Source organism: Cyclospora cayetanensis, unplaced genomic scaffold, assembly GCF_002999335.1.
Source record: "Cyclospora cayetanensis isolate NF1_C8 unplaced genomic scaffold, CcayRef3 CcayRef3_contig_2, whole genome shotgun sequence".
NCBI classification, from domain to species: Eukaryota; Apicomplexa; class Conoidasida; order Eucoccidiorida; family Eimeriidae; genus Cyclospora; species Cyclospora cayetanensis.
Window position 1 is genome coordinate 447,206 of NW_020312147.1, and position 15,646 is coordinate 462,851.

At 50.8% G+C, this 15,646-nt stretch overlaps 4 protein-coding genes across 4 annotated transcripts; 1 reads left to right on the forward strand and 3 right to left on the reverse strand.

Moving 5' to 3' along the window:
* Positions 1-171: 171 nt before the first annotated feature.
* On the reverse strand, positions 172-4,153 carry LOC34618843. Its single transcript, XM_026337661.1, has 11 exons — positions 4,013-4,153; positions 3,629-3,843; positions 2,752-2,867; positions 2,297-2,493; positions 2,028-2,138; positions 1,666-1,917; positions 1,473-1,593; positions 1,158-1,225; positions 826-996; positions 630-707; positions 172-393 (listed from the first exon to the last, which is right to left on the reverse strand). The coding sequence occupies exons 1-11, from the start codon at positions 4,151-4,153 to the stop codon at positions 172-174; spliced, it is 1,692 nt and encodes a 563-aa protein (XP_026193446.1).
* Positions 4,154-4,845: 692 nt separating this feature from the next.
* LOC34618844 lies at positions 4,846-6,036 on the forward strand. The gene has a single exon (XM_026337663.1). It carries the CDS (start codon positions 4,846-4,848, stop codon positions 6,034-6,036), a length of 1,191 nt encoding a protein of 396 aa, XP_026193448.1.
* Positions 6,037-6,295: 259 nt separating this feature from the next.
* On the reverse strand, positions 6,296-11,083 carry LOC34618845. Its single transcript, XM_026337664.1, has 9 exons — positions 10,963-11,083; positions 10,008-10,599; positions 9,584-9,871; positions 9,007-9,349; positions 8,512-8,713; positions 7,213-8,143; positions 6,905-7,092; positions 6,567-6,809; positions 6,296-6,402 (listed from the first exon to the last, which is right to left on the reverse strand). The coding sequence occupies exons 1-9, from the start codon at positions 11,081-11,083 to the stop codon at positions 6,296-6,298; spliced, it is 3,015 nt and encodes a 1,004-aa protein (XP_026193449.1).
* Positions 11,084-12,216: 1,133 nt separating this feature from the next.
* On the reverse strand, positions 12,217-15,646 carry LOC34618846. Its single transcript, XM_026337665.1, has 5 exons — positions 15,251-15,646; positions 14,274-14,972; positions 13,092-14,180; positions 12,877-12,977; positions 12,217-12,784 (listed from the first exon to the last, which is right to left on the reverse strand). The coding sequence occupies exons 1-5, from the start codon at positions 15,644-15,646 to the stop codon at positions 12,217-12,219; spliced, it is 2,853 nt and encodes a 950-aa protein (XP_026193450.1).

Genomic DNA, 15,646 nt, shown 5'->3' on the forward strand with positions numbered 1-15,646 from the left:
ATTCAGGCCGAAGATAGGCCTAAGGACAGTCCTTGCAAGCCTGCTAGCCCACCAGGCGTTCCCTTCTTGCTAGGATCGCTCTTGGTGCAGCAGTAAATGGCATCGAGGACGCTCTTCTTTCAATTAATTATAAATAGAGGACCGAAGCCCAAGGCATTCGTTTCGTTCGCGCTAGAGCTCGGAAGTGGAGAAACTGTAGATTGTGGTTCCGCTTGCATAACTTTTAGAATCATTTGTTACGGTCTCTACATTAGGTATAGTACCGCTGCTTATTGCTGCATAATGCCTCTCGATAAATCCTTTGACCGCCTCCTTAATGGCTTCTCTACCCTCACGCAACAGCGTGCTATCCGACGCTGCGGGCTCATAGAAGTCCATACAATGAGATCCTCCCTAACGTCGCAAAAAACACGCACAAAGCCAAGAGGGACCTGGGGCTGAATCGTACAGCATCAATAAGGATTACGAGAAAGATGGGTGCTCCCACTGCGCAGCAGATGGAAATATGCTGTGTACTACCGCGGTAGTTAGGCGTGATGATGTACTTCGATAACGAAAGCTGAGACGTGCTGTTTTTCTTGTGTGAGTGGGTCAACGTGGAGGATCGAGAGACGGCTCCATGGGTCGACCTTTCCGTTAGTAAAGTGAATCTCTGAGGCTGCACCGAGAATCCCCAGTTGTCTTCCACCCCCCCAGGCGTTCGTCTCCTGTATGCCCCGGTCGGTGAACAAGCCCTCTGTCATACACCAAAACGTCAGCCCCAATTCAAGGCTTTCATGGCCTCGGGTAAACATAACAATCTGTTGGTTTGCAACAGCTTATTACATGGGGGCTCAAAAGACGATGTACAGCTTTGAGGATACGGAATATCTGGTTGCCTATATGCCACAGTTGGGTTTGGTTGTCCTTACTTGGGAGAGGGAAGAGCTTGTTGCAGACATCAAGATGGAACTGCACGTTGATAGACTGAGGACGCAAACTCCCGGGATATCCAACCTGAGCAGTACACAGCGGATTAAGAGGTACAGAGGTCATCAAAACCCGCACGCATCTGCGCGGCACCGTCAGCACAGAGCAAAGCACGGCTGGCAACAATTAGCAAGTAGGAATCATGATTTATAAGGCAGCAATGGTTTTGGTTCAAGGGCTTGCCCGACCTGCCAAAAACCAAACTGAGCACAACTCTGCCACATCCACAGCCTTGTATTCGACAGTATAGAGTTATCTGCAAAGCACAGGTTCCAAACACTTCTCTGAATGCAATGAACGCCAGGACAAGTAAAGCCATGGTAGCATAAGTCTGAAAAATGTGGGAGCACCACACTGCGGGGGAGCTACTGATATCATAGGAGCCCCTTGAAATATCAAGGCGATTATAAACACACGTAAATGCCCAGTCGCACGGCGAAAACTAGTCCATGTACCAGAACAACTACAAAACTTGGGATGAAATTCCGAAGTCTAAAACGTACCAAGTTTGGTTTCCGTCGCTGCAAGCATATTTACGTCCTTGCATTTCGCCTTTTTCCTCTTTAGGGATTCTGCAAAGTATTGTGCGAGACCCTGAAGAAGGCGCTCTTCTCTTCGGCTTTTCTCTGTGTGTGCCTCGGAGCTTTGTACTGCTTGGCCTCGTCCGTGGCTGCCGCTCAGTGCCTCCTCTCTGACCTCCCCTGCCTCCCTCTCTACCGGGTTCCCTGCAACTTCCTGAGCAGCCTCTCCCTGAAGCTCCCCTTTCCTTGCGTCACTGCGGTGGAACTTCTCATTTAGGTGGAACTTTTCATGCGCGTTAAAGCCGCTGAATTTCCCGGCAATAGTCTCGGTCAGCGTATCTGCAGCTCCCTCATGCGTTGGCCCCGCAAGGGCTCCTAATAGCGTGCAGAAACTGTCAATCAAAGGACGCTCAACGGGCCTATTATACTGCAAATCACCAACGGAAAACCCTATTTCCTCACTTAGTCAGCAAAACTACTGCCTTCCCAGCGCTCTGTGTGCTCAACAGGGTCAGGATTGTAAGCCGTAAGTCTTACTTGAACAGCTTCCGCAACTGCGTCAACGATGGAGTACAGGAACGCCACTTTTTCCTGAGTGCTGCTGCTCGCAACACCTTGGCATCCAAACCGACGAAGCTCCTCATCCTGCTCACAAACCCTATACCGTAAATTCTGGGGTTTCATTAGCCATACGCCTTATCTCTTAGCGACAAAACATTTCAAATCTGGGGCTTTTGGGCTTTCAGCATGTAAGCAGGGCGCGAATTCGCTAGTGTCCGCATTCACGTGTAGAATTTGAGATTTACGATGTGTCCTTCATTGATTTTGTTGTTGAGGGCTGCAAAAGCAGCGGCAGCAGCGTCTCTGCAGGAATTGGGAAGACTGTTTTTAACAACAGAATCGAAAGCTCGGAACTCCTCAATAGCTTTAATGGGGGAGGATGAACTGATGGCCCCAGATATGAGGAATGGATATTTCATGCGGCTAAAGGCAGCCAAAGCTCCTGATGCACCCGAAAACCACAATGCCCCAATCCAAAACGCCAAGCTCTGCACCCTCAACCTAAACTCCCGGACAGGCAGTGTTAAGATAAAGGCGCAAATCTTGATGCCATTCCTCACGCTATCTGAGGTAACTACTAGTTCACTTGCGAATTCGATTATATGCACAATGAAATTGAAGGGAATCGGGGCCAATGACAGCGGATGGGGACGAATGCATGCATCGAATGCTATATGCACGTTCTCGTGCTACAGCGCACCTGGGTAGGAGCACCCAAACACGACTACCGGTATCTCGTGTGGGGAGACACCTTGGGCCTTTGCTCTCTTGAGTCTTTCCGTCGTTACGAATAAGGCCAAGTCAGCCAAAGCCTTGAAGGAGAGAGGCAGCGAAATATGGCGCAGAGTGCCACCGAAAGACACAATACAAGAAGGCGTGACGGAACAAAAGGCTCGAAGGGAGGAAGTCAGGAGATGACATGGAGAATCACGAGCATCAGTCCATCAAGCGAAAGGCAGAAGAGCCTGAAGGTGAGAGTGCACCAGTAGCAGCAGTTTGCATAGCAGTATCCGGCTACTAGACCCCTTGACCGGAGACAGAGATGACCCTCTTTTTCCACAGGTCCACGTTTGTTGCTTGAGACCTCAAACTGTGAACCCTACATACAAGCCCCTAAAGCATAGGGACAAACCTGCTGTATAGTAAGCCATCTGAGGCTCGTTGAGTCTGAAGAGGGTAGAGGCTTTGATTGCCCGTAGAATCGATGCTCAAGGGCATATGCATCAGCGGAGAAGGTTGTGCGAAGGATCGCAAAGTGACCTGAAGCCCCCCCACACACACACACACAGAGGCAGAGAGAGGGACAGAGACAAGGGGTGTGAAACTCGCATGGGAAAGAAGCCGAAGGCGACTACGCTGACAAGGAGGTACTCCAATAAAGCAAAGAGACAGCAGAAATTTCAGTGACAATTCCTCACGGCAGAAGTAAAAACCAGAGACTCACTGAAGGACGCATGAATATCAGAGGAAGGGCGCAAAAGAAACCATGGCCATCAGGAATCCTTCAAAGAATAACCGATGCGATGCATTAAAAAGCACTGGACGAAAATCGTTGTAGCCTCAGCAGCAGGCGCGGACCTTCTGTGATATCTGTAGGTAAAATCTCTGCTTCACCCCCGATGTATACGAACATCGGCGTGGGCAGATTTTGCTGCTGCTGCTGCTGGTGTTGGTCCTTGGGGTGCAAGAATTCAAAGTAACGCTGCCTCCAGGTGAGTCCCTCTGCCTGGATGACTGGGTCGAAATGATCTAGGGGCTGCTCTATCCATTTGGTTTCCACAGCCGCCTCGCGCTGCTGCAGCAGAACTTGCAAAGGCAGCACAAAGGGTAACGAAGGCCTGGAGATACTAGCAGCAACATATGCACCCCTCTAAAATTGCAGCAACTCAAATATGCACCCAGCTGCTGCTTCAGCACTATCGGCTCCTACTGCTGCCGTAGCAGCTGAAGTATCAACCTACCGTTTGTCTTGTACGGTACAAGTCATGGGCAAAGGTATGGGGTCTTCCGAAGAGGAACCATTTTGTTGATGATACCTGCTGAGGCTGCAGTAATAGCAGCAGGCGCAGGAAGTGGAGAATGGTTGCATGTAGGATTGTCATGCTTAGCTCAGTGCTCCTACCCAATGCTGCAGCAGCACACATAGCGGCTGCGGCTCTTTTGGTGCTCCATGCTCCATGCAACAGTGCAGTGCCTCAGGCAAGAAAGCCCTGCTGTCTCAAAATTCATGCTGTTGTTGCATGCTGTGGCCCGGCGCTACCTGCTGCCGCTACAATGGCCCCGCTGTAGTCGAACTTCATGTAGCATAAGGCACACAAGTATAGACCGTCTGCCGCTCCCGAAGCTGCTGAAATAAGAGTTGTAGTAAAAGGAACGTCCTGCATATAATCAAAGTGTAGAACGAGCGCCGCTGCCTTCTCATCTCCGCCCCTATTCCGCCGCTGGAACTCCTTCCGGTAGCCTGTGCCCCCGAGCGATGCACAATCGAGAGCCATTATCTGCGACTGCTGTTCCCCCGTGATCGTCAGATCAGTGTTCGAATTATTTGGGTGCTTAAACTTGTTTCGCTGAGCAGTTTGGTTGCTGTTGCCTTTGAGAAAGCAGCGGCGGGGACCAGACCAGCAGCAGGCGTTATCAATGGATCGGCACCATGGAACCTCCCTGACGTGGGGACAGTGCGAACAACAGCAGCTCTCCCCAAGTAGGGGAGTTGTTAAAGCTCATCTGCCGGGCGGTACAGGCAAGAAGAGGGCAAACAGTGGCCCTAGTAGGGCGTCTAACAACCTCGGTGAAAATGATATCTAGTTCGTACGTTGTTGCCTCATTACTGCTGCAGTTCGATGCTTTCGCCTTGGCACATGCAAACGGTGTCTCTCTCGACCACACTGACGTGAGTACAGCAACCACTGCTGCCTCCTCAGTAGGGGCAACCAAAGAGCTGGGGTTGCCCACCGGCATTGTGGCACGTTTTACCCTTGGAGGGGATCGTGGATATGAGGTGCCCATAAATTTGGGGCCACGGTCAGACGACCCTTCTCCTAGACGTGATGTTGTAAATAGTGCAGTAAAAGGTGCTACCGCTGGGCTGGTGTGTATGCTGCTGATCACCATTCTTTCGGACATCCTTCATCTTTCAAAGGCTAGGCGGCAAAGGAAAGCTACACAGAAGGAAGCTAAGGCACTTACTGCACAGCGACTTGCTGCCCTAGCTTTTATGCGGAAGGCATCAGGGCTTTTGCTGCAGATGCAGGAGCAGATGGAACGACAGCGTCAACAAGAGCTGCAGCATCAGATGCTAGCTACAGCTGCAGATATTGAGCAAAACGTGGTGATCCTAGGTGTGCTACCGGAAACAACAAGCGTTGTAAGTCAACTGATCGACCGCCTTCTGCTGGCAGCGGGTGCACGGACGCCCATGGAACATGAGCAACGGCAACTGGAAGTACAACTAGAGAAGCAGCGAAATAAGGGAGAGGCAAGGATGCCGCAGATCGGGATTGAGTATGACATGGCATTCGGACTTGATGCTGAGGCGCCAGCGCTATCTGCTGCACAGGGCAGCACTGTTAGTACCTACGGCAGCAGCAAAAATAAAAACACCAGCACCTTTGAACCTTCCCCCATCGCGTTGGAACTCACAGAAGGGGTGGATCCTTGGAGGAACCCCAGATTGCCATACGACCAAGACGAGGTCTTACTGAAGTCGCAGGCCATGCTCAAGGATCCGTTGTTGGATACCCATGCGGTTTTGGAAGGCACCCAAGGGCCCCTGGAGGCTCTCGAGGGCATCGTGGATGTTTCTGGTTTGCTCTCAGAAAACAGGGACCTAACAAGCAAAGATCTACATGCCATTGTATCAGCCTTAAAGTTGCCCCTCCTTGTGGGCTTCAGTGTGGCGGAGGGTGAGGGCAACCGGAACTCTCCAGCCACCCAGAACATGGGGGAGCGAGGCGCTTCAGAGCTCAGTGAAGACACCCCCGAGTAACTCAAAAAACCTTACTAAGAAGGATTAGTGACAACTAATTTCTCCTCAGCTCCATCCTAGGGTGAGTTTGAAGGAAGTGCCTTGAGAGGTCAACAGATGCCATTCGTGGCAGAACTGTGGAACGAGCCCAGCGCATGGTGTGCCTGCTGGCGGTGAAAGAGTGGAAAACAGGGTAGACAACCGTAGACATCTTGTGCAGGTGGCGCCTGGGGTTATAAGGTTAATGCTGCGTAATCAGGGAATTTTCTGGAATGCAATTTTAGAGTATTGAGGTGAATTCCCCTAGGACCTTCTGTAAGTTTCTTCTTAGTTGAGCTCCTGACCGTTCTCTATCCACACGCCACGAGTTTGGTGGCGCAGTCTTTTCTGTGCTCACAGACAGACACATGCGGAAAAGGCGCAAATACCCTAATCGAAAAGCGCTCAGCCCTGTAAATTAGGTGCTCTATTCGCACAAGCAACACAGCTATTTCGCTCATGGGATAGTGGACCTTCAAATTTAGGGGTTAAAGTGTACGCTTTGGGGTTACCGAATAATAAAGCATGTACTCCCGAACCTCCAAGGATGGATTTTGGATATAACTGCAGTTGCCTGAGTCGTCGCTCAAGAACTAGGAGAGAAAAGCTCTCGTCTGCTACATCATATAGCACATGAGGGTCGAGGGGCCTTCTGTTGAGAGCGCTGCTGCGATAGGTGCTGGAAGGCTCCGACAGGCCACCCATGCTACCCCCCAGCAGAGCGCTTCTTAAGAGGCTTAGAGTCCGACGAGTGCCTGAAGGAAACGCTGACTTCGTGACAAGAAAACAAAATGAATACTATAATTTACGGCATGCGAATTCAGGATTTTATCGAGGCTTTGGGACCTACCCACGGTCAAGACTTCTGTTCCTGTTTCCATTTCATAGAGATCCTCTTCCGATTGATGCTGGTTATTGAGCAGGTCCCTAAAGAGCCTCTCGTTGCGGTACGTCAGGGATTCTGTGAACTGTTCATCTCTTCGAATCGCGTCCGCTTCAGGGCGCATGATCCTTACCCTTCTGTGAATCCGAGGCTGCCTGCATCCTCACAGCTGACACACAATGGCTCGAGTAAATGCCGAAGTAGGTCCGCAACAGCAGGAATCGGCAGGAGCACTTGAACGCGTTTGTCTCGGTCTAGAGTTTGGATGTACGGACCTGAGGTCAATACAGTGGACAAGTGAGCCCAGGGGTTCTTGGAAGGGAACAGGACCCACGGCGAGCCTCTCAAGCGTTTCCTTCGCATCAAATACGACCTTCACCAGAAGGGGATTTGTTAGCAGCCACTGAAGTAGCCGCTCTACGGCTGTAACATATGCTGTCTGCCTGTTTAGGAGGTCAACGATAAGCGTCCCCGAGGAAACGGAGAGACACATAAGAGATGCCGTATGAGGAGGGGCCCCAATCACACGCAGCCCAACTGCAAGAGGCAGCAAACCAGCAATTCCAGGCTCTCCAATCTCAAGAGGAAACAAAAATTCCCCGTGGGGGCCGCCCTTCAAGGGACCCCAAAATTCCCCGTTCCGGGCTGCGAAGCTTCCCGATGAGGTGTCTGTGGCGGGAGGAGACGCCCCACAGGGAGGGGCACCCAGAGATGCTTCTACTCTGGCCCTCGTAGAGGGCCCGCATGCGAAGCGGTTGCGCTCCTGGAGATCTTGTAGCGAAAACCGCCGGTGGCGCACGAGCGAATACACAGTAGAATCCGTCACGGGTCGCTCTGGGATCGGTGTGCCACCCCGGACAAGTGTCTCTTTGATGTCTTGATCCGTCTCTAAAATCTTAGTTTGCTGCTGCTGCTGCCGCCTAAGAGCCTCGAAGTACTCTCCAATTTCTTGGGGTGTCCTGATAAAACGAACTGCAGATGCCGGCAACAAGCAAGGAATACCGTTACCGCTGCCTGGAGCAGCAATGCAGACAGCATCGTGTTTCTGTGCGCTTGGATCAATATTCAGAGATGTTGTTTCACTTTTTGACGAGGGCCTCTGATTGGTGGGCCGTGAGGTGGAGGACTCCGAACGGGGTGACCCTTCGCTGGATTGGAATCTCAGGCGACGACTCATCAGGAATGCCCAGGGATCCAACGGCAGACCTGCAGCCAAGTAAATACAAAAGCTACATGGACCTTGACACTTAATTGACGCGGCAAGGGACAGGGCAAGGAGAATGCAGTGGAAAAGGTAGGTGGTGGTGGTGGTGGTGGTGTGTGTGTGTCTCTGTGTGTGTGTGTGTGTCTGCGTAGGTCGCCTACGGCGCTGACGGTAAAGTCCATTATGTCTGCATCCTTCTTATGTCATGCTACGCAATACATATGATAAACCTCTACATGCTTATTCAAATTAGCAGTTGAAAATCGAAAGGGTATACAATGCATGATGCGCCGTCTCTAGAGAAAACAATAAGCGCAGACCGTACTCCTAGACGTCCAAATGTGTAGCACCAGCAAACAGGTGAACACACCGGTACGGGGGTCTTTGTCTTCCAGAAGCGATGCAGCTGCTCTCTGCAGAGCAGAACCCCTTATGCATCCAAAAACATGTAAAAGAAATGCCTCGCTCTGTCGCTGCTGGGCCACGTCGATGAAGTTTCGCCAAGAAATAGACGTGCCCTTCAGAGGCCGGCACAGGGCCTCGCGAGACTCAGTCATGGTCAGATTCTCAGCCTGGAAACCACAGAAAACCCATACTCTGAGCCCTATGACTTAACCCTACTTGCCGAGGACGCACTAACTCTGGCATGCTAAGTGCTGGTAATACAATAAGAAAGCAGACAGAGGCACGTGCTGCCACTATTCATATAGGCGAAAAGCAAATCACAGGGAAGCCGTCTATGCCTAACATGGGCTTCTAAATTCTGTAACATGCTTTATCGATGCGTAAACAGGGTAGAAGAGCTTTCGGGAATAGTCTTGGGCTTGCTACCGGTAACGCCCATAGGCCCTAGAGGAAATCATACATTTTCGGGGTTCTCTGCAGCCCAGCAGGCAGCAAAGATTTTGGGAGCCTCAAAGAGAGGACGACCCTGAGTTTCGCAGAGCCGACTGAGGAGGGTGCTTAGAGACATCGGACTGAGTCGTGTAGGCAGCTGCTGAAGCATCAAGTTCTGATGCTCTTGTTCGTGGTGCTGTGCCCCTTCGTCATCTTGCTGCTGCTGCACCTGATGTTTGTGTTGATATTCCGGCTGCTGCTTGGGCTGAAGTAGTATGCATAGCATGTCTAAAAAGCGCAGAGGCCCTACTACCGCTAGCAGTTTGTCCAAGTTGACTGCTTCGGCGCTGCGGGGCATTAGCGCGAAATGCCTGGAGGACCAAATACAGCGAACAAAGGGATACCGAGCCCCCATGTAATTGCCACCACAGCACACGAAGTACCCCGGGGGCTCCCCATAGCGCTTGAATAGACAGCCAACAACAGCAAGCGGCGTGGGATATGTGACAGAGCTGCATCCATAGCTGGGACTAACACCGAGAAAGTGGTGGCGATAACCACTGGGGATCCAGAGGGTCAACCACAACGAAGATTGGAAGCCTTACTCTTTAACCACAGATTGGAAAGCATCTTGTGCAAGAGAACGCTGTCGGGGGGCTGCAGAAGGCGCCAATCCCGAGTTCAGGACCCCAAAAACAAGCTCTGGCGTCCTGCACTTCCTCCTCTCGACCGCCGAGACACTTCGTTCTTCTAAAAACCCCTGCGGGTCTTTGTCTGCAGGTTTTAGTGACAAATCAATTCTTATGTCTGATAAAGAGCGAGGCATAGGGGTCTGGTCGTCAAACAAAAGCCTTAAAGCTTCGTGCAGCTCAGCACGCAGCTCCTCCCATCCCCTATACAAAACACATTACAAGGCAACAGATCTTTGCTTCATGCCCCTCAATGGCTAGCATGCTTCGTAGCTTGAGCTAATTCACGTCGTATTTTGCAGTGATTCAGGCCTTTGGTGCTACGGTTGTACCGGCTTACTTTTGATGGGGAGCTGGGTCCGGTGGCCATTCTCCACTAAAAGGTCCTTGCCGTGGTAAAGAGGACCCCTGAGGGCCTCTCAAAGCATCCAAAATGCTGCTTACTAGGTTGGCAGCAAGCTCTTCTCCTCTCCCTTCATCGCAGAGCCTCCAACAGAGTTCAGGTGTGGACACAGCAGCATGGATGCGGATGGGACATCGTAAGGCCTTGGGATCCAACTGCTTCTGATTTGCTATCCCCGAAGCCGTAGTCACCGTCCGGTCACAATGAAGCAGAAGTGGATTCCTTAAATGCAAGGCCAAGTCATCTTTGCAGCTAATCGAGTTGCTGCAGCGCCGGGATGCAACGCGACCAAATGGATTCCTGAAGTAGCCTGTGAAGATGAGATTGCTGCCTGTAGTTCCTCTGCTACCACTTTTGTAGTGGCTACTGAAGGGGTCACAATGCCTAAGGTTGTATGCGCCACTCGAACAGCATGATACATGTCCATACCCTTGAAGTGCCGACCCGCCCAATGCCACAGTGGTCCGCCTGGATACTCCAGGCATCTCTTTTGCCTCTGCCAAAAGCTCAGCAGCTGCTCTGGGAAAGCCTGGTTTCCGGTTAGGGGCTAAGCTTATTCTTTCGTAAACGCTGGCAAGGTAGGTATGATCACAAAGAACGGAGAAATTACGTTAAAGTCTTCCAGAGGTATTAGAGCATAGTAGTTTTACTATATCCTACATAGTACAAGGAGAGTTTGCTTTTTTGTAAGAGGCGGTTGGATATTGGATGTAGTGATTTGTTGTGCAGGAGTCCCAGCCCTCGGCCCATTTTAGGCCTGAGGCCCCTGGAGGTACTCAAGGCAGAAGTAGGAAAGGAAGCCTGGAGATAATATCCGCATGACATAGCAAATGTTATTGCAAGTTTCTATGGGATAAGTATTTTCAGTAGTGATAAAGCTCTTGGAGCCTGCCAACAACGAAGATACCACCAGTTTCGTCGATGTCACCGCTTTGTACTGCCCGGAAGAAATGGACAGGAGAGTACCCAATACAAAGCGAATCGACAAAAGCAGTTTTATCTTCAGTGTCCATAATGCTTAACACCTGTCCTCCGGGCGTATCTAAGTCTCCCGTGGTTCAGATTTTCAGTACGGTGAGTAATCTCATGGGACAGAAATGACTGACGACATCCGAAGGGTGTACTCCGTCAATGCTCTAAAGACGGTGAATTAGAGGCATGCATTACTGTCCACTCTACGAGCTGAAGAGTCATGCTAGCTGATGCATAAACAATAAGAGAAATCTGTAGACCCTGCAACGGAAACACCGTTGCGTAGCCTAGGGTGCGCATAAACCCGTGCCACTCCGCTACCCACTTCACACTCGATAACTATGTTATGTTATGCGTGGCCTTGGGACAGCGGCCCAACCTCTCCCCTGGAGTAAAACGGTTTAATATAAAGCTAGAGGGATGGCAACCCCCTTCAGGAACAGCGAAGCTAGTCGTCTTCTGCTACGTAACCCCACTAACAAACCGTTCGTTCTTCCAGAGAGCTCAATTTGAGGAATTTCTGCACAAATTATTCTATTTGGGTCCACCTAGCAAGTGCTCATTAGGCCAAGTTCCTTGAAAATGCACTAATTTTCACGGCAATACAACAATTGAGTATAGTCACGCATAAACGCATGCGGATCCTCTTAGTGTTGAACTGTACATCTACAGTAGGGACAGAAAAGGTATCCGCGAGATGCTGCGCTGGTCGTCAGTAAAGCGAAATTCAGGCAAGCTGTTCATTCTTAATAGCAGTAAGCACAAGGGCTGGACAAAACGCAGCCCTAGTAGCATTATAGCGCTCTGGATGCTAATAATTCAAAGAACCCTCTGATCCCTTCAAGAGAACATGTAATGAATGCCTATGATATACTTATTCTGCTCACGAGATAGTGCGTTGCGCTGCCTTTTGACTGTAGGGTAGGGTGCAAGGGTCCTGGCGCCACGGGGCTCGAAAAAGGGCAAATCAACAATATATTAGTCAGAAAGGTGCTCTACAGCGGTACACTTGGGTAAGTATATTATATAAGCCTAAAAGTGGCCTGAAAATGAAAGCCCCTGTACCAAGCGAATTATCTGTCTGGAAGCGAAGTATTGCGCAGTAGATAAAGCCACGAAGTTGTGTGCGTGTGTGTCTTACTCGATACCCATGCGCTGTATTTCTCCTCCTCGTTCATCGCCTGTTTCCTCTCATTTTGTGATAAGCGTCAGACACAAGCTCCCCCACAGACCGAAAGATATCGTGAGCAAGCTCGGAGTTCACTGCGTTCTTCACGCCTCCATAAACATGCGATCCCGCCACAGCGGCGTCCTGTCCTATCCTTCGCGCTTCTGATTGAATAACGGCCGCCTGTTCGGCGCTAGGTAGCAAATACTTATTTGCTTCCTGAATCCAACAGGTCCGCGGCGCTGGGGAGTTGTAGTAGTACTGCTGATTCTCATACTGAATTGGGTACGAGGTTCGATGCACCACCTTCTGGGAAGGTGAGACACGCGCATACACCGTAGATGCCCTCGGGGAATTGACCTGCCACTGGCGAGCTGTAGCGCCCAAGCTAGTAGCTGAGATGGTGCTGGTTCCCAAAGCTGGACCCGAAGAAAATCTGCAGCAATACACGGAACCAGGACACATCATACTCCATAGATGAGCAAACACACACAGGTGCAAGCAAGTATCCCAAAGGCAACAGAATGCTTCAGCGGCTCTGGACAGCCAGGGTGGTGTTGGCCTACACGCATAACTGCAAATTCATCATCGTGTGCAATATCTATGAGCCGAAACCAGCAGATCTATCTGGCTGAGGCACTTCGTTATGCCTATTAGTGAACACACCCTCGGTAAGTGCCAGCCTGATTAAGGACAACGAAATCAGAGTAGGGCATGGCGCCGAATCTCGTCTGTATAAGCAACTCCCCAGGACCGTCCTGCACCACCTGAATAATTTCATCGCATACACGCCAATCCACACTGTATAGAGCACGTACTATTCACTCTGAGGCTTTTTGGCCAACCGTGTATGCCTTCACCACATATTTTCTTGAACATACCTTGGGAGGCATGATAGAAGTGATTTTGGGGTCGCTGGCCTGATGTACGCTACAAAAAGCCTCTGTTTTTCTCTGCGTTTCTGTTTCTAAGCGCTGCTGCTGCCTTAGATGGTCTTGCTGCAGCTGCCTGAGAGCTTGTTCCTGCTGTGCTCTCAGCAGCTCTTGTTGCGCTTGCAGTCTTTCATTATGCCCCTTAAACTCCTCCTGCAGTTGCTTCTGCTGCTTCTGCTGCTGCGCCAGCAATTGGGACAATGCCTGCTCCTGTTGTTTCAAGCAACGCTGTTTTCTTTCTTCGTGATCTTGTCTCTGTTTCTCTTGTATTTGCATCAGCTCTTCCAGTTGTTTTTGTTGTTGTTGCTTCTGCAACTTCTCCCTGTGCTCCTTCTCTTGTTGAATCTGTTCAATCCATTTCTGTCTCTCCTCATCCCTCTTGCGCTTTTCCTCCTCCAGCCTCTGCTGCAATTCGCGTTCCTTCTGTTCACGTTGCTGCTGCAATCGCTGCTGCAGCTCCTGTAATTCCCTCTCCCGCCGCTCTTCCGCCTGCCTGCGCTGCTCCGTGAGTAGCTGCAATTGCTGTAAGCGTTTCTGCTCCTGCTGCTCATATGAACAGCGTTCTTCTTCTCTCCGTTGCTTCTGCTGCTGTAAATGTAGCATGTGCTCTGACTGCCGTTCCTCATCCTTCTGCAGCGCTTGCTTTTGGTAATAGTCTTCCTCATTCATGAGTCCATGCTGCGCCTGGGCCACTATTGGCTGAGTCTGGACGTATGTCTGTGCGTGTTGTTCCCCCCTCCGGTAATCATGCATCTGCCCACTGATATAGCTAGCGGTGAAATCAACAGGCCAACGGCTCGACGCAAGGGAATTCTCGTTGTTCAACTTTTCAAACTCGGCAAAGGGCATATCTCCGAACTTCGTTCTCATCCAAGGCTCTGAGGAAATCATTTCCTGCTGTTGTTCCACCTGCTGTTCTATCTCCTGCTCTTCCTTCAGAGCTAAATTGTGTTCTTCATACTGATACAGTGGGGCGGACGCATGCTCAACAAGGGGCACAGCGGTCCGAGGTACTTCGGACGGGATCACTTGAACGCTCTGAATCATGCCACATCAAACAAAATAAACGACATGGACCCATGAGCTAAGACCGTAGAAGGGCCTTCACACACCCCGAAGATGGATACTTACCCTCATCATTGATGGTAGCGAGGCCGTTCTCATGGGTTCTCCGCAACAGCTTTCAAACAGGCGTCTACCAGCCTTTTCCCTTGAAAGTGTCGCCACTTTCACATTGTATCTATTGCTGGTCCCGGCTGTGTTTGGTGATAGAACGAAATCTCGCCTCTTGACCGTGTGTTGCCTCGGTGTTAATGAACAGCAACCAGCCTCGTCCGCTACAGATTCCAAGCCCTCAACCACAACCGGTTGCTGCTCTTGCTGAAGCGGCTGGATAGGTGTTGTGTACCAACGCGCCGGTACAGGGTAGCCCCTGGGGCTGCTCGGGCTTGTATGAGCTTTGTTTTCTTGGTTGGCTACCCTTGGGGTTTCTGGGTTGCAGCAAGCACCGAAGATATCAGTCGAAGGCGCGCAGACAGGAGTTGAATGTTGCCTCCATCTAACAGTGCTCGGCCTGATGAATCTGCCTTCCGCAACCTTGTAGCTTGATTTTTGGACGGAGGCCGGAGCTTGGCGAATGACCTTGCTGCTCACTGGAATGTCTTTATACTTATACTGTACCTGAATCTGAGGGACTTCTACAATGCGTTCTACGGGATACGGCCGATGCACGATTCGAGGGATTTCAACAACTTTCCCTACGACCACGGGCTTGGGGATGTGCGTGATGCGCTCCTCTACAACAGGCTTCGCCACAGGCACCACTACGTCCTGTGGAGAAAGGCCACGGAGAAAACAAGCATGCACAGACATGGAAAATCATAATATAACAAAAAACAGCTGGTAGGAAGAGCAAGCAACCGATGATACAGAAGCAGCTAAAAGAAGACACAAAACGCAGGTCCCGGAGCGCTGGAAATGCGGGATTTCGCGAAGTGGGTGTGAAGTGCGCTGCGAGAGCAGGAGGCAAGCAAAAATGCTGCCAGTTGCAACATGAGGGAACACAAGACGCCACACGGCACAGAGGTGCTCATGAGGAGAGCACTTACTTGGTAGATAGTAGTAGGAACCTCCACAGTTCTTTCAACGACCTGCACTTGAGGTACAAACGTAACGACTTCTCTTGATATGTGCTTCGGCACGTGGCTGACTCTCTCTACAGTTTCATATTTAGGGACAAATTTCACTTTCTCCTTTAGTATTTGCCTTCTCTCTTCCATTATTCTCTCCCTGGGCACAATATGCGGCACCTCCACGATCCTTTCCTGCACTTCAGGGCGCCGCACCTCCACAACCCGTTCACTGAACCAAGGGCTAGTGGATGTTGGGCCTGATATAGTCAGTATCTCTCCCTGTTGCGCTGGCTGCTGCCCCCCTCCTTCGCAGCCAAGGCAGTTCGACAGGGGGCAATGCGGCTGCTCCGAGGAGAATTGCTCTTGTATCAT